Here is an 18,845-nt window from a genome sequence, read left to right on the forward strand (position 1 = left end):
TTACATACATGTCAAATAATATTCGTTCAAATAAACAAGGTTTGATATTTTATGTTTCAATTTTCAACAATGTTAGATTTGAAGGTTGAGAAATCTCATATGTTCATATTGTGCAATGTCCAATTAAAACTGTTCAATGAATAAAAAAATAAATGTTCAAAATGTAAAATATACATTAACTTGTATTTTCAAATCGCATACACAACGCACAAAACTTAGTCACAACTCTAACGCGTCTTTACAAAGGTGAATACTTAAGTATACAAATTTGAAACAGTAACTTATACGAACTGCCAATTTCCACTGTGAGCATGTAAATGCGTCTAGATTGGTCAACGCGTACCTATACATCTTGCAGTTTTACAAGTTTACATTTGCACAGATGTAAAGTCTGTATTACATTTACACGCGGTGGAAGCGACAACATTATTTTTTGTCTAAGCTAGGAACGTGCAACCACTAAAAAATATCTGTGATACTTTTGATTAAGATAATATTGTCAACAATCCTACATGTTTTATTGTAAATGGAAAACCATCACTTTTAGATGTCATATTAACAAACTGTAAATCTTTAGTTTTTAAATCATGATTTTTTATGTGGTCTTTGCGATGTTCAAAACATTAATGGTTGTCAACATGAACTTGAAAATCAGACAAATAAAACTAAATTCTGTTATTATATTAGTTAAAAAAAACTTTGATGTTGATAAGTTTAATCATGTATTAAATGATAAAATGTCTATTCTTGATATAAATGAAGATTTAAATACTGACTATGAATAATTCAGCAATGTACTTCTAAATTTAACAGATAAACATGTTCCTTTAAAACAGAAAAAGATGCTCCATAAACCAGTACCTTATATGAATAAGACATTAAAACAACAAGCTATGCATAAAAAACGAATGCTGTTAAATAAATACAAGTACAAGAATGCAAACAACTGGGATAAATATAGAAAACAAAGAAATCTAGTTACTTGCTTAAAGCGAGTATGCACGATTTTGTCAAATATTTATGAATTTATATAAAATGTGTAAAAAACGTATTATACATATATTCTAATATAAATTAAAATAAAAGTGAAGAAGAACTTGTGTCGAAAAATGCGAAATAAGACAGGTATTTAATTCTGAAATCGAAAATGTCTGTACAGTCGAATTCGCCAGCATGTATACCATGCATGTACGATGTGAATCTAAACTTAGTTTACGGATAATTTTAATTTTCTGTAACGATATCTATTCATAAGACACACGAACACTAACTCCGATCCTAATAAAAATACGAATGCTTCGATTATTGTAGGAAAATATGTACGAAATATCTTAGTCACAATCGGCTCGGGGCGCTAATTTGTCTTTGCTGAATTTTATGAAATTCGTCTTCAATGTATACTTTTTCTTGCCTATTTTGTGTTATTGTAACATATTTTTATGCCCCGGGTAGGGTGGCATATAGCAGTTGAACTGTCTGTTTGTCTGTCTGTCTGTCTGTCTGTCTGTCTGTCTGTCTGTCTGTCTGTCTGTCTGTCTGTCTGTCTGTCTGTCTGTCTGTCTGTCTGTCTGCCTTCCTGCCTGCCGACCGGCCTGCCTGCCTGCCTGTCTGCCTGCCTGCCTGCCTGCCTGCCTGCCTGCCTGTCTGCCTGTCTGCCTGTCTGTCTGTCTGTCTGTCTGTCTGTCTGTCTGTCTGTCTGTCTGTCTGTCTGTCTGTCTGTCTGTCTGTCTGTCTGTCTAACTTTTGCAATATTGAAGATAGCAACTTGATATTTGGCATGCATGTGTATCTCATAAAGCTACACAATTTAAGTGGTGAAAGGTCAAGGTCATCCTTTAAGGTCATAAGTAAAAAAATACCATCCAAGGGAAGTTATAAGCTTTAAATTGAGATAATTTTGCAAATCTGCCAAATGATATATTGAATTTTTATTTCAAAGTGGCACAATAGGAGGCATTGTGTTTCTGTAAAAAACATCTCTTGTTATCAATATATTACAATTTAACATATTTAAAAATCGTAAAATCTCACTTTAAGGAGAAAATCTATAAACAAATATTTTCTGGACCGATGTATTGGCGGATGTCAATCAAAAGATTTCTAGACACCAGTAAAACCTTTTTTAACAAATAAAGGCACAATAACACATACAGATACTATTTTATATAAAGATGCCAATTAAGTAAATGATCAAACCGAGTTAGGCGAAATTTTTAAAGACTTCTTCGTTAATGTTGCGAAAAACATTGGTGATGACTCAGTTCAAATATATTTTTCACATCCTAGTATATAACTGAACTAGAAGAAAATGTATTATCTTCAGTAAAATTTGATTATAAACCTGTAAATGAAGAATTCATTAAAAAGCAAATAGACAAACTAGGTACTAAAAAAGCTACATGCCATGACCGCACCCCTTCTAATATAGTTTCACTTGCCAACCCGTCATTAACTTAACCAATTACAAAGTTAATAAATAAATCATTTTCCACAGCAACATTTCCAGATAATCTAAAAATAGCGCTGGTAAGTCCCCTACATAAGAAAAAACAGTACATTAGATAAAAGCAATTATAGGCCAGTCAGCATTCTTCCAATAATCTAAAGACTGTATGAAAGGGCAATTTGTTTTGAATCTAGACCCACGGTCACACATTGGTCCTGAGTAATTTAAATTATTAAATTGGCTCCCAGTATCCAAACGAGTATACTATACTACAGAATATTCAAGTATTTAAGATTGTTGCTGGTACAGCCCCGTATTATATGGGTGAGCATTTCATTCCGGTTAAGGAAACACATGGTCACAATACAAGGTTCCGTGAAAAAGGTTCTTTCACAATTCCGAAGATTAAATGTTTTGGTATCAAATCCTTTGCGTTTGTGGGTTGTAAACTATGGAATGGGTTACCTCCTTCTATTACTAGTATATCTGAGTTCCATAGGTTCAAGGTTGCCATCAAAACCCACTTTTTAAGTCAGATTTTATAATATTCTTTTACTAAGTAATCGGTAGCATGTGTAATTTTTTTTATATACATTCCGCTTCTTAATTACATTTTACTAGTCAGTTTGTGATGTTAATGTTGGAATTATCTGTGATAGTTTTGTAATGCTATAACTATTTTAATAACTTAAGTAATTTATTAACTTCATGTTGTATTTGCTCATTTTTTAATTGTGATATTCCTACAATAATGTCCACCAATTCAAGTATCATTAATTTTCAGTTTAACTCTGTGATATATTATTAAGCAACAATTCATGTCTTTCTTTGTCATGCCACCATCAACAAGGACCACACTGGAGATAAGAGATCACTCTCTTTTTTGTGCTTTCCTTGGTACTGTGTTGCGTGACATGCTCATGTGTGTATTTTTATGTATTATTTTATGAGTGCAGCATGTTTGTTAATTGTGTTTGCACCATGATATTAATTAATACACTAATACTAGAATTCTTTAACAAACATTTCAACATTTACCTTTCAGCATTCAGACCAGGACGTGGCTGCCAAACTACACTCTTAAAATTAATCGAGGATTGGAAATAAGCTTGAGACCAAAATAAATATACAGCTACAGTGTTAATAGACCTGTCCATGGCGTTTGACTGTCTTCCACATGATCTTCTTATAAAATCTTCAATCACATGGTGTTTCCAAAAATGCTATATCTTTATAATCACGTCACGCTTCAAATCGAAAACAATGTGTTAAATTAGGGACCAGTAAAAGTAGTTTCAGAGACATTATAAAAGGAGTTCCACAAGGTTCAATATTAGGCCCTGTACTTTTTATTATATTTATTAATTACATTTTTCAATTTGTAACTGAGTGCAATATATACAATTATGCTGATGATAACCCACTGTCTTGCTGAAACTCAAACATAGAAAAAGTAAAGGAAAACATAGAAAAAGACAGCCATTATCTAATTAAATGGTTCGAGAACAATAAACTGAAAGCAAACCCAGATTAGTTCCAGGCTATTAAAATAGGAAATAAAACTCATAAAACTAATATATCCATTGATTTGGACAACGTAAACATTCAGTGTAAATACAAAGTAAAATTATTAGGTGTAACAATAGATTTCCAATTGAATTTCAATTCTTACATCTCAAATATCTGTAAAAAAAAAAGCATCAAGGCAACTAAATGTACTTAAACGAATAGGTCACAATTTGTGCAAATTAGGTAAACTTAATATTTACTTCTATTTTATTTTATTAAACTTTAATTATTGTCCATTAAGATGGCATTTTTGTGGTGAAGTTCACACTAAGAAAATTGAAAAGATTGAAGAACGTGCACTCCGTTTTATCTATAATGATTCTAATTTTTATTATGAAACGCTCTAGAGAAATCTAAACTACCATCTCTTAAAATAAGACGTATGCGATAAATGGCTATAGAACCTTCAAGATAAATTAAAAAATGGCCTAATTACTCACACGATTTGATTAATATTAAACAAAATAATAATTACTCTTTTAGGTAAACAAACACTGCTGAAATACCACAGGTAAAAACTACTAAATACGGGCTTAACTGTAGAGTGTATTTATCGTTCCGCACCCCTTTTCTCTGAGCTGTGTGGTGGGTGGACCTTCGCCCAGCCCCTTTGTGCAGAATATACAGCTCATGCTATAATCCCTGGAAATGAAAGTAATTAAAACACTGATAAGAAGTTATTGTTTTCATAGATTTAAGATAAATTACTCTACAAGATAAACAATTTGGGATATTACGAAATGTTTACATGACATCTTTATTTTACTAACTAGACATAAAGTAAACTAATAGATACAATTACTTGCTGTGTTTTTTATAAGCATTTGGTGCATGCTGCTTTTAAAATATCTAATATAGCACATGTAGAACTAGATCCATGTTATGACATTATTCATCATTTGCATCAGGTTCATTATATAGATTATAGATCTATCTGAATAATTTATGAAAAAACAAACAAAATTGCACACCAATACATTACAAACGGGCTAAAACGAACTAAAAAATGAAAAATCCGTAAATTGAATTTTGACCAGAATGGCCTTCCATAGTTATTTTTTTTCGAGCGTAAGTCTCCCTTAGAAAAGTTATTTTTTTGGTATTTTTAGCAAACGTGATTTTAAATAACTTTTATACGTGATTTTAAATATATTTTATACATGATTATCACAATACAGAGCGCAGAAATAACAAAAATTGGTAAACAAATATTTACAAACGCTATGACGTCATGACTTGTTTTCCAGCGGTCAATTTCAATCTATTTAAAGCACAGTCAAAGATAAATCGGGGTTTTGATTTGGAGGAATTGTCCTGTGTTTATGTATATACAAATGTATCATTTAAGGTTTTAACTCACCGTTTAAGACCAAACAGCGTGGAAAGTATCGAGTCTCGGCCTTTCGTTCTAGAATGGTTGGAACTTCTGGTATAAACATTGTCAAGAAAAAATAGGCTATGGAAGCCCAAACATACCAAACACAATTATAGTTAAAATCGGAAAATGTAGCGCGGATATCTTGTAAACGGCACGGAGGCATGATGGCGAATTTTAATACAATGTACATATTGCATATATCTATGCGATGAACGTTGTTTAATTTATTTTGCAATTTGTTTTAGGTAATTTCTTCCAGTATCAGGACATCGATTCATTACAAGCAAATGAACATAAATTATAACTTCACACATAAAGATACGTGTTTCAACGTATACGATTTAAACAGTATAAACATTTAAAATAAAAACAACCGTTGCAGAAAATAAGCTCGGAAATCCATAGTATTATTATATCCAGACATATATAGAAGTAACATAACCCTAAAAAAAAATGAAGCGAGACGTACTTGTATTATGATAACCGGCAATTGAAATTGAGGCTTCCCATGAAGTTTCGTCGAATTCTTGCCAGCAATTACTTAGATATGCATCTGGCTTGAAATTGCGAATGAAGGACGTACAAACGGAAAAGCCACGACAGATGTGTTTTTGTGTTGGGAGGGGGATTGAACAAAATAAATTTGCCCGTTATCGTATATTCAATTGTCGACGCAAACCGATAGCGTAATATTTGTTGAAAACACATTGTATGGAAGCACAACGGATGGGAAAGAACGAGGATGAGTGTGGTCGGAACCGTATGCCTTATTTTGTGTATACACACTCGGCGTTGAAAACATATACTACTAAACAATGCGTATCCGAAATATATACATGTGACTCGTGAGTCTGGATTAGCTAATACTAATCACAAGGCTGACTTACGTCTCTGCCGAGGTCCTCCTTGGCAATATTTCCGGTCTTCAGTTCCGTGAACTCCATCTTACCGGAAGCATCACATACTCTGAAATGACGACACGTATATGCGTACATTGAATGTATACAATTAATATTGTGAACAACATTATTGAAAGGGGCGTAAGAGCAACAATTAAATATTGGTTTATTTTCATGAAAGGTGCTTCAGATATTAAGGACAGTGTAATGATGTGTAGAATGGATGAGTCGGTCACGCCGGCTCAAGGTAAAGATCATAATTTAATGTAAAATTTTAAGCCTGTTTTCATTAACGGTACAAATCCCAAATATCTATTAATAAGTGTTCATGTAACTTGGTTAAAATGTAAAGGCCATTGAAATGATGTGTAGAATCAATCAATCCGACTAAATGTCACGGTCATACTTTAAGGTAAAACGTTTTCCTAGTTGCTGCGGACATGGAATGTAGGTCTCGCCGGCTCACGGTAAAGGCATACGTACATGTCAAAATATTAAGCCTCTTTTTCATGTCCGGCACATCAAATACTCATCAAAGGGAGTTTCGTAGACATTAGTCAATCACGCTGGACTAAGATCACAGTCATACTTCAAGGTAAAAAGTTGGAGACTCTTTTAGTCCATATTTTCTATACCCAAAGAAGGATATTCATTAAAGTCGCCTATACTATTGAGGAAATTGTGAAGTTGTGCAATCGGCATTCTTCAGGCACGCCTGCTCAAGGGTAATGTCGCAACGCAAGTTCAAAAGTATTAGCTTCGATTTTTGTGTCCACTCCACAACTCGTACATCCTATGGAGGAGTTTCATCAACTTTGGCCTTTTTTGTCTGAGACGATGCGCAAAGAGTATGAATCAGTTAATACGGTCAAGGTTAACGTTATAATTCTGGGTCAAATAATGGAACCCCTTATTTCGTGTCCTGTCTAGATCTTCTACACCTATTGAATGTTTTTTTGTTTTTTTTATTTTCTATAATGTTTCGGTCATTTCGTCAATTTAAGAAGGCGTCACACTAGCTTAAGGTCAATTTCACACTTGAAGGTAAAAATAATTCAGCCTGAATTGTTATTGTATTTGCTTTCGATTCCCAATATGTAAAAAAAATGTAATGTCATCCAGAAGATGTCCAGTAGTAAAGAGTGAATCACGCTTTCTCAAAATCAAGGTCACCACTTTAATGTAAAAACAACATCTAGCCGGGGGATATGGCGGTATCTTGGATTTCCTAGTGCAACGTTAAAAAAGAGGGCGTGAAAGGTCGCAAGTCGTTAACCTGGGAAAGAAAAGAACTGACATGTTCTATGCATCCCAAGATATCTTCAGAACAAATTTTGTGACCAAGTTTTGTGAGGAGTGAACTATATATGTAACTTTTAGAGTGCTAACAAGGTTTTACTAAAGTCATAAAAGGATAAATTCTCCGCCCCCTGGCGGTCATGTTTTTCAACAGACAGGTCCCATTTTCGACCTCATCCAAGATATGATTAAACCAAATCTTCTGACCAAGTCTCATGAAGATTATGCAATGAATGTGACTTTAATAGTGTGAACAAGTTTTTACTATCGTCATATAAGGAACAATGCCTCGCCCCTCCCCCTGGCGGCCATGTTATTTAACCAACAGGAATCATTTTCTAACTCGTTCAAGATATTATTGCCACAATTGTTCTGACCAAATTTTATGAAGTTTGGACAAATTATGTGGCCTCTAGAGTGTTACCAAGGCAAATGTTGACGCCGCACAACGGACGACGGGCAAAAGGCGATCAAAAAAGCTCACCATGTGCATATTGTGGCATTCAAACCGGAATTTAATATCCTACCGAACGAAGTCTATTTCTTAAATGGTCATACAACTATAAGTATTCATTTTTTCTGTGTGTGCCAATGTTATCACATAATATGCGTATTGTTTCTATGTAATAAATGAAGAACTGGATGTTTTATATCCGTTAATTTTATAACATTTGTCTTGTATTTTTGCATTCAATATTATTAACTTAATATTGAAGCATAATGAAAACAATAACATAAAGCAAAACATCTAAAATAACACAATACATGACTCGTATTGGAAAAGGTACGCTTACAAATGTATAACTATGAGTCACATACACAAATTGTGTACTAAGCAATGCTAAAAAAGAACGCACACATTATATTATAGATGCGAAAATAAAATGCGATTCTAATTAACAATAGCTACATGCGCTTCGATATACAAAAAATTGCTTCGCTTTCCGGCTGTGTTTATAACGGTGTGGAGCGAGAAGGTCATGTGCTTTTATTTACGATTGTAAATGTTAATCCGTGTTTGTTAGACTTAATTGTTGATTAACAGGTATTTTTAGTAATTTGAAAATACATATAATGTATAAATACAATTATTCATAGACGTTTCAGCTTCAAGCACGAGATGCGATAAATTAATAGGATAGAAAGCTATCAGACGAACGAAGGGACATTACACCTTCATGAATAGAACGTAAAATGTATTGTTTGCATATTGTGATTCAAGAAGACAGTCAACTACACTCCAGAGATTTGCGCATTTCGAATTATTCTTTGTTGGCTGCTTTCTGTGAAATTTAAGTGTTTTATATGCACGAAACAAATCTGCATATTACCTATTCTGCATCTTCGGATTACGGACTTAAAAAAAGTAAGCATTTCAACTCTATACGGGAATGATATTTTGGGTCATATAAGTGCTATGCTTCTTTGTTTCTGGGATTTATACAAATGATTTCCATATTAATATCATGGTTCAATCAAACATATTATTTCTATTCTTGACATTTCTATAAGCATATAAACATCTAGATATACAGGGAGCGTATTAGTTTACATATTAAACACAGAATGGATTATTTGTGTTCCTGTATTTACTCATCTGAATAAAAAGACTAAACCCATTTCAAACTGTATAAGCATTATTCTGAATACGATGCAACAATATAATTCTATGCTCTGTTGTTGTTTTGTAAGGTAAAGCAACCACAGCCCTTACAAACTTGCCTGGAATCAGAGTAAAGTATTGCAAACAATTGGCAATGAACAATTAGGTACAACATTTGTACAATAGATCATACTTACCATATCCTGAAACATCCATTGAAATGTATGAAGTAAATAAAATTGATTAAAAGTATTACTGCAATTTATGAGAAGTAAAAAACTCTGATTTTTCAATGTTTTGAAATCGCACACTCAAACCTCAAAATACGAAATAATGGTTTTTTAGTGTGCATTTAGACAAAAATTAACATCGTGACATTGAATGTCCTTCGACGACAGATATTACAAAGTCGTTGACATCAAAAGCTTCTCCTGCAGACGTTTTGACAACAAACGTTGCGAAGTCGTCATATCAATTGTCGTCTTCTTCACTAATATCCCCCTTAGACTCGTCTATTAGAGGATTGCCTGTCACTCATAATGCCCAACGAGCACCTACTACTTCATATCTTTCTTCAAACAATTTGCCGCCCAAAAGTACGACCATGAACTTACAGAAAGGTAAAAATAATTCGCAGACCAAAAAAAAAAAGAGAAATATTCCAACGATATGTTTTGTTTTTCGTTTATTATTCGGATAAGCAACAATCAATTTCAACCGTATCTTCAACCATTAAAAATGTCGAGTTCAAAATTTAATCCATTATTTCAAGTTAAAGTAAAAACAACATTTACCGAATTCAAACATCTTTATTGTACCTTGTTGACTAATAGTGTTTTTACTGGTTTTTAAATATTATCGATAACACGTTTATGAATATGATATTATTTAATTCATTTGATTTAAGTAATGACTTTTTCAATAGCTCTATAGATCTCGTCAACTTAATCGCAACGACCAGAAGCAATTTCTTGATGATACCATCGAAATGGGTGCTAACTAAAATACAACCCCGGAATCAAACCGGAATACAATAAAGTTTGTTGAAAACCCTTTGAATGATACGTTCTCTGACGGAACAAATGTCTTAAGAATTGCGTTACGAAACTTTTTATTTAGCAGATCCTGCAAAAGTTTTCGGAAATGCAAAATACATAATTCACGTTCATTGTTGTTGTAACCGAATAGAACACGTCGATCCAAGTTTGTTTTTAAATTGCTGCGTCATGAGGGATCGGAAATGATTAAAAATATATAATATAAAATATACATCGTGACGTTTATGTGTGACCACATTTGCGATCCACACATAGTACCTAATGCTTTGTGCGTGGCAATCTGATTTGATTATAAACCACATACAATAACTATAGTCATCAAAACATCTTCGGAAGAGGCGGGGAGAAACATAATGTGTATTAAAAAAAATTAAAAGAGCGCTCAATGTAGAAATTATGTATATTAATGAACGTTTTTTAATGATTTCATCATTAATACAGGATGCTCCTTTAAAAAATGAACATGTTGTTGTAGGGTAACAAAAGATATGTAATATAGACATTAACTCTAACTGCATCCTCTTATCATATTACGATATCCAATGGATTTGACACGTTGTTCGGGCGTCAGGACAACCCTTCCATAAACATTATACATATATCTTGATGTGCAAGTGTTGTACAATTTCAACAAAATATTGTAAAATGCTTTTTAATAGAAATACATCTTCTTGTATCTTTTTACTAATGTAACACCTTCAATGTATACCTATATATATATATAGCGTTAGGTAATTGATACATATATAAAGAGTTTTTTTACTGATTAACCTAGATAAACATATTTGAAGTAGATGATAATTTTTTAGTGGAGTTGTCTTTGTTTTCAATAACAGAAACGGTTTAATCTATTCAACAAATTCGAAATCTATACAACAAACTTGTCTACGTATATACGTTCTGTTGAATATCCATAATCTGATATCCTACAATTACGTTTTAAGCGATTAAAATCCGTTGAATAATCCATTCATTCTTTGTGTCTGTTTTGTTTTCTGCTGTAGTTGTAAACATAACTTGATATTCAACTATGATTGGGGTATCTCACACAACTGGCGTATATCTTCAAGTAATATCAAGTGTTCATACAACACGATATTGACAAACGTTTAATTCTGAACGATTGTTCTATTATAGCCGTAAGTTACTGCCAAATGTGATGATCACTTTGAAAATAATTAGTTCAGAGAGTGAAATTTAGTCACTTTAGCCGAGTATGTTATATGCCAAGCTGAGAACGACACGAAGAAATGTCCCAGAATGAACTTCCATATGTCAGTAAGAAACAAACCAATTAAACTCAATCAGTCCGTGTACTTCTCATATTTATGAATTTGATGATTGCATACGAATCCTTACAAATTATATATCATTTTAATGTATTACACTGCACATGCTTTCGAACATTGTATTTAGAATGGTCAACAGGACGTGCAACTATGGAAAGCTTGATTTCCGACTTCAATCCTAGTGTATTGAACCATTTCGCTCGGGCACTACAATCAAAAGTCGGGCGTAAATTGTGGTGGAATATATTTCATATTCTAACAAAATCTCCCCAATCGAGCGTCACCCTCGTGTTAGCTAGTTTGATGTTTGCTATATCATGACTCATAGTATGATGCCTCGCTTGAAAATTTTGTTCGCAGTAAGAGAGCAATCTAGACGACGACGCCACATTTTTACATGATATCATAACACTGTTAAAAGGAATTGCAGTCATTGCTTTTGTGAATTGCAATTCAATTTTATAAATGAAGCCGCCTTCGTAAGGGTGTTGTTCAGGCAAACACGAAATATAAACAAGATCTTCAATATTATGAAGTGCGAATTTATGGTTCGTGTACAATGCTTATTTCTTGAATGAGATATATCAAACCACAGTACGTTAATAGCGGAAATGCTATTAAGTTTTAGAACAAAGCATAAACACTTCAAATGTTTACGTTTGCGCCGTCAAAAATATTACTTCAATATATCAAAAGAGGAACGTTTTCCTTTTGACTGAACTACTCTACAGTTAAACTATTCGGCATATGAAGTTTCAAGTAGGTGCATTTAACAGTTGTGATTGTATCATCCTGTCAAAACCCAAAGTGTATATAGTGAACAAAGAGAAATAAATTAAAGAGTGTCTTAAGCCCAGATGAGAAAGTATGTGCACTGTGCTTCTTCTTATTGTGATATGTACATGTAAACACCATATAAAGAGTAGATAGCAAGGGCGGCACTATGGGGAACACGCATAAATAATTTATGAAAACAATTCAGCGTTAAAGATTTATTGCAAATAAAGATACATAAGAAATTAACATACATTTTGCATGCAATTATAGTATTGCACTAGATTTTCGTAGAACTTTTAAAATCTAGGTCAGTCATAATAGTGCTTATTTCTAAGAGTATATCAGTCAAGCCCTTTTAAATATTTGCAGTGTTTATAGAACGTCCACTCAAGAAAGATACATTGTTTTCGCAGATGAGAAGACTAACATCTAACTTTCATGAACCGATCGCGATTGCTCATGACTGTTCTCCAAAGCTCCGTCGAATATGACGTCAGCAGCCATTGACTCTCGATGACGTCACCCGTGTACGATATGGCGGACCATGACGTCGACGACTGATTATTTCCACTGGGGTTCTGCCATGCGACGGTCCATCCCATGATGACCGAGTTACCCCTGGCAACCAAGTATCTTCCTGACAACGGATAGTAGGACTTCGCCTTCCCAACGGCGCTACAGTAGAAGCCCCTTATTTGCCCTTGAATGCACGTGATTCGCATGACTGATTGGAGCTCGTTCTTCCAAACCCCAGCCCTCGAGCAGTTATTATACGAACTCGGAATAGGCACTTTGCATATTTCTGTAAAGAGTGTTGAAGAATGAAATAGCTTCTTGATTGGTTTGATTCCTAAGATTATAGATTTTTATTATCGAGCGATCTGAATTTTTTTACACATGTATATATGAACGACTTTTAAGAAGCAGATAGTTGGAGTTTACAAATTGTTTCAAGAAATATAATCCACAGCACATATGGCATGCGTATTAATATGCGTACAATCTTATTATAGTTATCACCAATAGCAGTATGTTAATGGCCGTATGAATTGGTGTATAGCAGGCTTTAACAGCTATGTGTTATCTCTTTTGCGAGTGCTGAGCGTATGCAATTAAATCACTCGTTAAGATAAATGCATGCAAGAAACGCTTGAAACTACATATAGCGTGCGGTTAATTTGACCTGTGATATTATAATACAGTTAACTCTCACCCACCAGTGATTAATCAGTTATACAATGCATATAAAAACTGATATACATTAAATAGCGGCTTATCAAAAATGTGCCTCAATTTTTAATGGCTTCGTGTAGCATAATGTATTGAGATACGGTAAGGTTACCATGACTTATATGCGGAAGGTTACCATAACATATATGCGGAACAGTACCTTCGACGGATGAGCAGTTATACAGAGCATCAGAACCGGAAGTATACATCTTATTTGTGTCCTGGATCTCACTAGCGGCGAACAGCAGACGTAGAACAAGCAGCGCGGCCTACAAAAACAGCGGGCATTTTGTATTTGGTTAATTTCCTTGTTTTCTGTCCGTTTTTCCAATTGGTTGACTTTTGTTTCCGGCCTACCGTGTTTTGTATGATGTTCCACATCATTTGGCGTTTTGCGGGCATTCATTTTAATTCTTACATATTACAATTGTAATCGTTTTACAAATCAAAAACGTGGAATCGAAAATTCGTGAATAACGTTGATAATTAATAAAAAAAACAACACCGATTTTGAGTTATTATGCGTAGGAATTAAACCACGCGTAAGAAAGTTTTTTTCATGCAACGCATCAAACGACAATGTGATATTTATTTACCTGTGACTAAAGATAATTAGAAAACAATTGCGATCATTACATGATTTAATTACTTTTCGGTGCCATTGAAAGTGGCACTATATGAGTTACATGTCGATTGAATATTGTTTGTAAATTAATAGATGCACCATCCTTATTGTGTTATTTCTTTATTCAAAATCAGAGAATCTCATGTGGGAATAGTACCTCCACTACAATCTTGTTTTAAGCATAGAGAAAATGTTTAAATATAAAAAAAAACAGTTAACATAATAAGAAACAGCAAATCGTGTTTTTTTAATTAGTGTTCATGAATAACTGAATATTTAAAAAAAACATTTACTTAGTTAATATGGGAATTTACATTAAATAATGTGTATATTTGAATCACATAAAAACGTTTACCAAAAATCCAATCATCTTTTCCAGTGTTTATGTTCCTTGGCCCGTAAAGAACGCGATCTGACTTTAACTGCGCAGTTAAAGCAAACTTCCTGCTACATAACCGGAACAAAAATGTCGAAAGTCTATGTAAATCACATATTAAAGAAACATTTCACTAGTTGAAAAAATTCGCGTTGTCTATAAATATTGTATAATGCATAACATAAAAAAGGAAATCGATATTTTAATGTGCATACAATATAAATACAATGCTCACTTAGATAGAAAGGAATATTAAATAAAAACATGTTTGTTAATGTGTTGCAATTATTATTAATTTATGTCAACTCGGGTGACGAAATATGTTTTGAGTGTTATGTCTTGATCCAACGCATGTATATATTCAACCACTCGATTCAGATTGCGGCTTACTTGCATGTAGCCGAATCTAGATGAAATAGATGCCTATTTTCAAAGTTTCAAAGCCTCTTGTTTATGAATGCAAGCTTTTAAGACAATTTAAAAAGTGTCGCCAGGGTGTTAGTATTTCGAAGTATTCTTTCAGTTCATAAAGCTGAATTCTATAAGGGCCCGGAATGAGTCACGTCACTCCTATCTAATCTACTTACAAGACTCACAAGAGATGGTACGAGTTGTGTATGCCCTCGGATCGAGTGATCGGGGGTATATTGTTTTTGGCCTGTCTGTCTATCATTGTATGTGTGTGTCTGTCCCAAAACTTTAAGGTTGGTCATATCTTTTGCAATATTAAAGATAGCAACTTGATATTTGGCATGCATGTGTATCTCATGGAGCTGCACATTTTGAGTAGTGAAAGGTCAATGTCATTCTTCAAGGTCAAAGGTCTTTTTTTCTAAAATAGCTGCCGTGCGGCTTCAAAACGCAGTAGGGGGCATTGTGTTTCACAAACACAGTTTTTGTTTCCATTATATCTACAAATTACCGCTATATAGTTGTTTAGTTGTTGAAGGATTTTCCATTTTCGGGTCGCTTAATAGAGAAGCGCGTGCACAAATCAATGGAACATTTTTCTATTATATTTAAAAAAAAAATAAAATTGGCTGGAAACAACACTAAAATACAATTTACGCCATAAAAATGAAAACAATGACATCATTTACTGTCCGTTTCTTTCTGTATAATGCTTTGTTGATTACGCGAAATTTAGATATATTTTTATTCGATTAATGTGGAAGTTTCTCAACGCCCTGTAGCTTTAATATTATATTGTGTTTATGACTCAATCCCAACACTTATACAATTGTTTCACCGATATCAACTTGATGGTTAGAAAGTGAGTGCACAATTGTTTCGCAGAAATCGAAACTTGATGGTTAAAAAGTGCAAGCACAACTATATATAGTTGCTAAACATGTTTTGACATGACCTTGACTGTGTCAATTTATACAATTTTATAAAAACTACATTTTTTCTTTTATAGTTTGTGTTACTGAGAATGTATTTCGAAAAAGAATTAAGTAAGATGTGCAATAACAAAATTATAGTTTTATATATTTTTGTAATACACTTAATTATTTTTTCATATTTTATTAATAATGTCCATACATTTTATAACTATTATTACAATTTGGCTGGTAATGTATTGTTGAATCAATCGCGTCGGTATACATGGTTAATAATAGTTTACGAAACAATGTTATTTCGCCTCCTTTATAGTTATGTTCTAAGATGTCATAGCGCGTTTCGTTTGTTTATGTATACTGTTGAGAATCAAATTAAAGAATGTAACATGGTTAGAAGATAATCGACTTTACCTTATCTAGCAAAAGATTATAGAACAAGAACATGCCATGTACCATTTTACTTATAATAATTACGGTCTTGCCTGTTCCATACATATGCATCCATGCTCTTAAGATAACTAAACTTGAAAACAGAAATTGGATTGTGCCATCGACCTTGAAGCTAGGGACCTGGTTCATGCGCGCGACAAATTAAGTCGTTGTATATTTATTGACAAACCATATCATCCGTCGTTTCCTGGGACTTGAACCAGTACTGGTTGTCTATGGGGGAGATCTAAAGAACGCTCCCACCGTTTATTGATCTGATAGTCGAGCATCATAAAATCGTTCAATGCAGGAGTTGGTGAAATAATAACAAGTCTAGATACTTTATATTCCTCTTTTTTTACAACACACATATACTGGAGTATATAAATAAAAGAACACAGAAAACAAGACAAAGCGTAAAATGCAATAACTTAGAGTCAACTATGGTAGCTTAACACACTTGGTCCATGAATTAACTGAATTCTGTGAACATTATTTATGTTGCTTAAAACATAATTGGAAACTAGTTTTGGTGTTAACCGACGATATTGTAGACCGATAGCAGAATGGTTGGTCATGGCTCTCCAAATGTCTAAGAAAGAGCGTTCTTTAGTCAGCACTTATACGTGTTAACATGTGTAGATTTCGATACTAAGATTGATACATGTTTTAGACACAGCGAGCTTACTTCGAACACACCATAAGATTGTGAACGTCAAAACGTCGAATATATATCACCTCAAATTATTAAAAAATAATATTAGAAAAAGAAGTAATGTATATTGAACACCAATGCTTTTTGTAAGTGAAGAACACGACCAACATGCGTAGCCAATAACGTCATCATTTGCAGCACTGCGTGCGAACTGTAGTTATGACGTGGCAGGCGTTATGACGTCATTAGTCTAAGCTGACAGAGCGATGTCGAGCGTGGCGTAGTTACGACCCTCCTTCACCACGTGGATTGGCAGGAACGGGCGGTTCGTCTTCATGCAGTGATTCTGAGAGATCAAGATTAATAAAGATGTTATGAAATATGGATCCCACAAGGAATGGTGGAAATCCTAGGCATTGTAACAAATATTAATTCATAAAAAACGACTCGAAAATGTCAGCAGGTGAGTATATTCAAACCATTGAAAGATTTTCACCAAAGGATATAGTAGCAATTCTATCCTAGCGTTGAACTGAGTATGCTGTAGAAAACTATTAAATCATTTAGTTCAGAGACAAATGTTACACTGTTAAATGTGAGCGCAGATCGTATGTTTAAAAGGTACATTTTCAGCGCGGCAGTACTGCAGGTTAAATAAACCGGCTTTTAACCCCTGCTTAGTGCAAAAGTGTTATGTTCTACACGGATGGGGCGGAGACTCGTGCGCAGGCACAGATGGGTATGGGAAAGGTTTTCAACGGGTATGGGGATTTGAACATAAATGCATCGGCACCTAGAAAATTCATTGGGGAAAGACATGGAATGACATCTTACGTGCGCATATGTCATGCCGTTCCTTTTCTCGGCCGGGGAGGCATTTTGACCGATCCAGACGAAGATCTGCTCACACGAATCGAACAGGAACACGTCCTGAAAACAAAACCAATCAAATAGCGCTTTGCCATTCTTATGGTTTCGACAAGTTCAAACTAATTTTATTTTTATCGTAAGGATTTCAAGAACTTATTTGATGTTTTCTGTTAGAAAATTATATTTGCTCTATATCAGAGGGGTTAATCACGTGGAAGTCAAGATGGCGACGTCCATATCGAGACAGTTATTTTTCGCCGTTTTATACCCTTTATTACTTCTATTTATTTTTTAGCTTTATCAGTAAAAAGGTAATTAGCGTTTATTTCGTATTTAAATTCGCTTTATATCTCGACTTTACTTCCCGCAACTTTTTTTTAATGGAGCCCTAATTAGGTCATCCCGCTAAGAAATTTCGCACCGATTAATGTCGAGATAAAGAGCGAATATTACTATGAAATAAAAGCCAGTAACTTTCTTACTAATATGGCTGGAAAGTGAGCGGCAAAGAAAAAATATTATAAGTAATAAAGGGTATAAAACGACGAAAAATACCTGCCTCGGCATGGACGTCGCCATCTTGTTTGTCACGTGATTACCCCTTCTGTATATTGAATTCCTGCATAGCCCGTCTTGCCAAAAAACACATCAAGGCATCGATTCCGTAGCAAGCAAACGAACATACATTATAATCTCAAACATGAAGATACATGTTTGAACGTATACGATTTTTTTTACAGAATAAACTCGAATAACTCGGATAAAATAAATTAAAGCGTAACAACTTCGTAGACAGTAAACTTTTTGGTATTGAAGTGTCCCTATATTATCATGTAAAATAAAAACAACCGTTGCAGAAAATTAGCTCGGAAATCCATAATATTATTATATCCAGACATATATAAAAGTAACATAATCGTAAGAAAAATCACTGAAGCGGGACGTACTGGTATTATGATAACCGTATCTTGATAATGAGGCTTCCCATGAAGTTTCGTC

At 33.9% G+C, this 18,845-nt stretch overlaps 2 protein-coding genes across 2 annotated transcripts in view; both read right to left on the minus strand.

Moving 5' to 3' along the window:
- Positions 1–12,518: 12,518 nt before the first annotated feature.
- LOC127876441 (streptavidin-like) lies at positions 12,519–14,640 on the minus strand. The gene is made up of 3 exons (XM_052421766.1): positions 14,529–14,640; positions 13,709–13,817; positions 12,519–13,120 (listed from the first exon to the last, which is right to left on the minus strand). Exons 1-3 carry the CDS (start codon positions 14,541–14,543, stop codon positions 12,741–12,743), a joined length of 504 nt encoding a protein of 167 aa, XP_052277726.1. The 5' UTR covers positions 14,544–14,640; the 3' UTR covers positions 12,519–12,740.
- Positions 14,641–16,659: 2,019 nt separating this feature from the next.
- The window catches only part of LOC127880929 (gelsolin-like protein 2), a 31,033-nt gene continuing 28,847 nt past the window's right edge, over positions 16,660–18,845 (minus strand). The window contains exons 13-14 of the mRNA XM_052428448.1: positions 17,811–17,906; positions 16,660–17,322 (exon numbers count right to left, since the gene is read on the minus strand). Coding sequence (XP_052284408.1) covers positions 17,227–17,322; positions 17,811–17,906 — 192 coding nt within the window. The 3' untranslated portion in view covers positions 16,660–17,226. The remainder of the gene's footprint in view (positions 17,323–17,810; positions 17,907–18,845) is intronic.

The sequence above is a fragment of the Dreissena polymorpha genome, chromosome 1, assembly GCF_020536995.1.
Source record: "Dreissena polymorpha isolate Duluth1 chromosome 1, UMN_Dpol_1.0, whole genome shotgun sequence".
In the NCBI taxonomy this organism is placed as follows: domain Eukaryota; kingdom Metazoa; phylum Mollusca; class Bivalvia; order Myida; family Dreissenidae; genus Dreissena; species Dreissena polymorpha.

Excerpts from the sequence above, each read along its gene's own strand:
- LOC127876441 (XM_052421766.1), bottom strand. Across the intron at positions 13,121-13,708 it reads TAACTGCTCATCCGTCGAAG|AAATATGCAAAGTGCCTATT; the intron begins GTACTGTTCCGC and ends CACTCTTTACAG.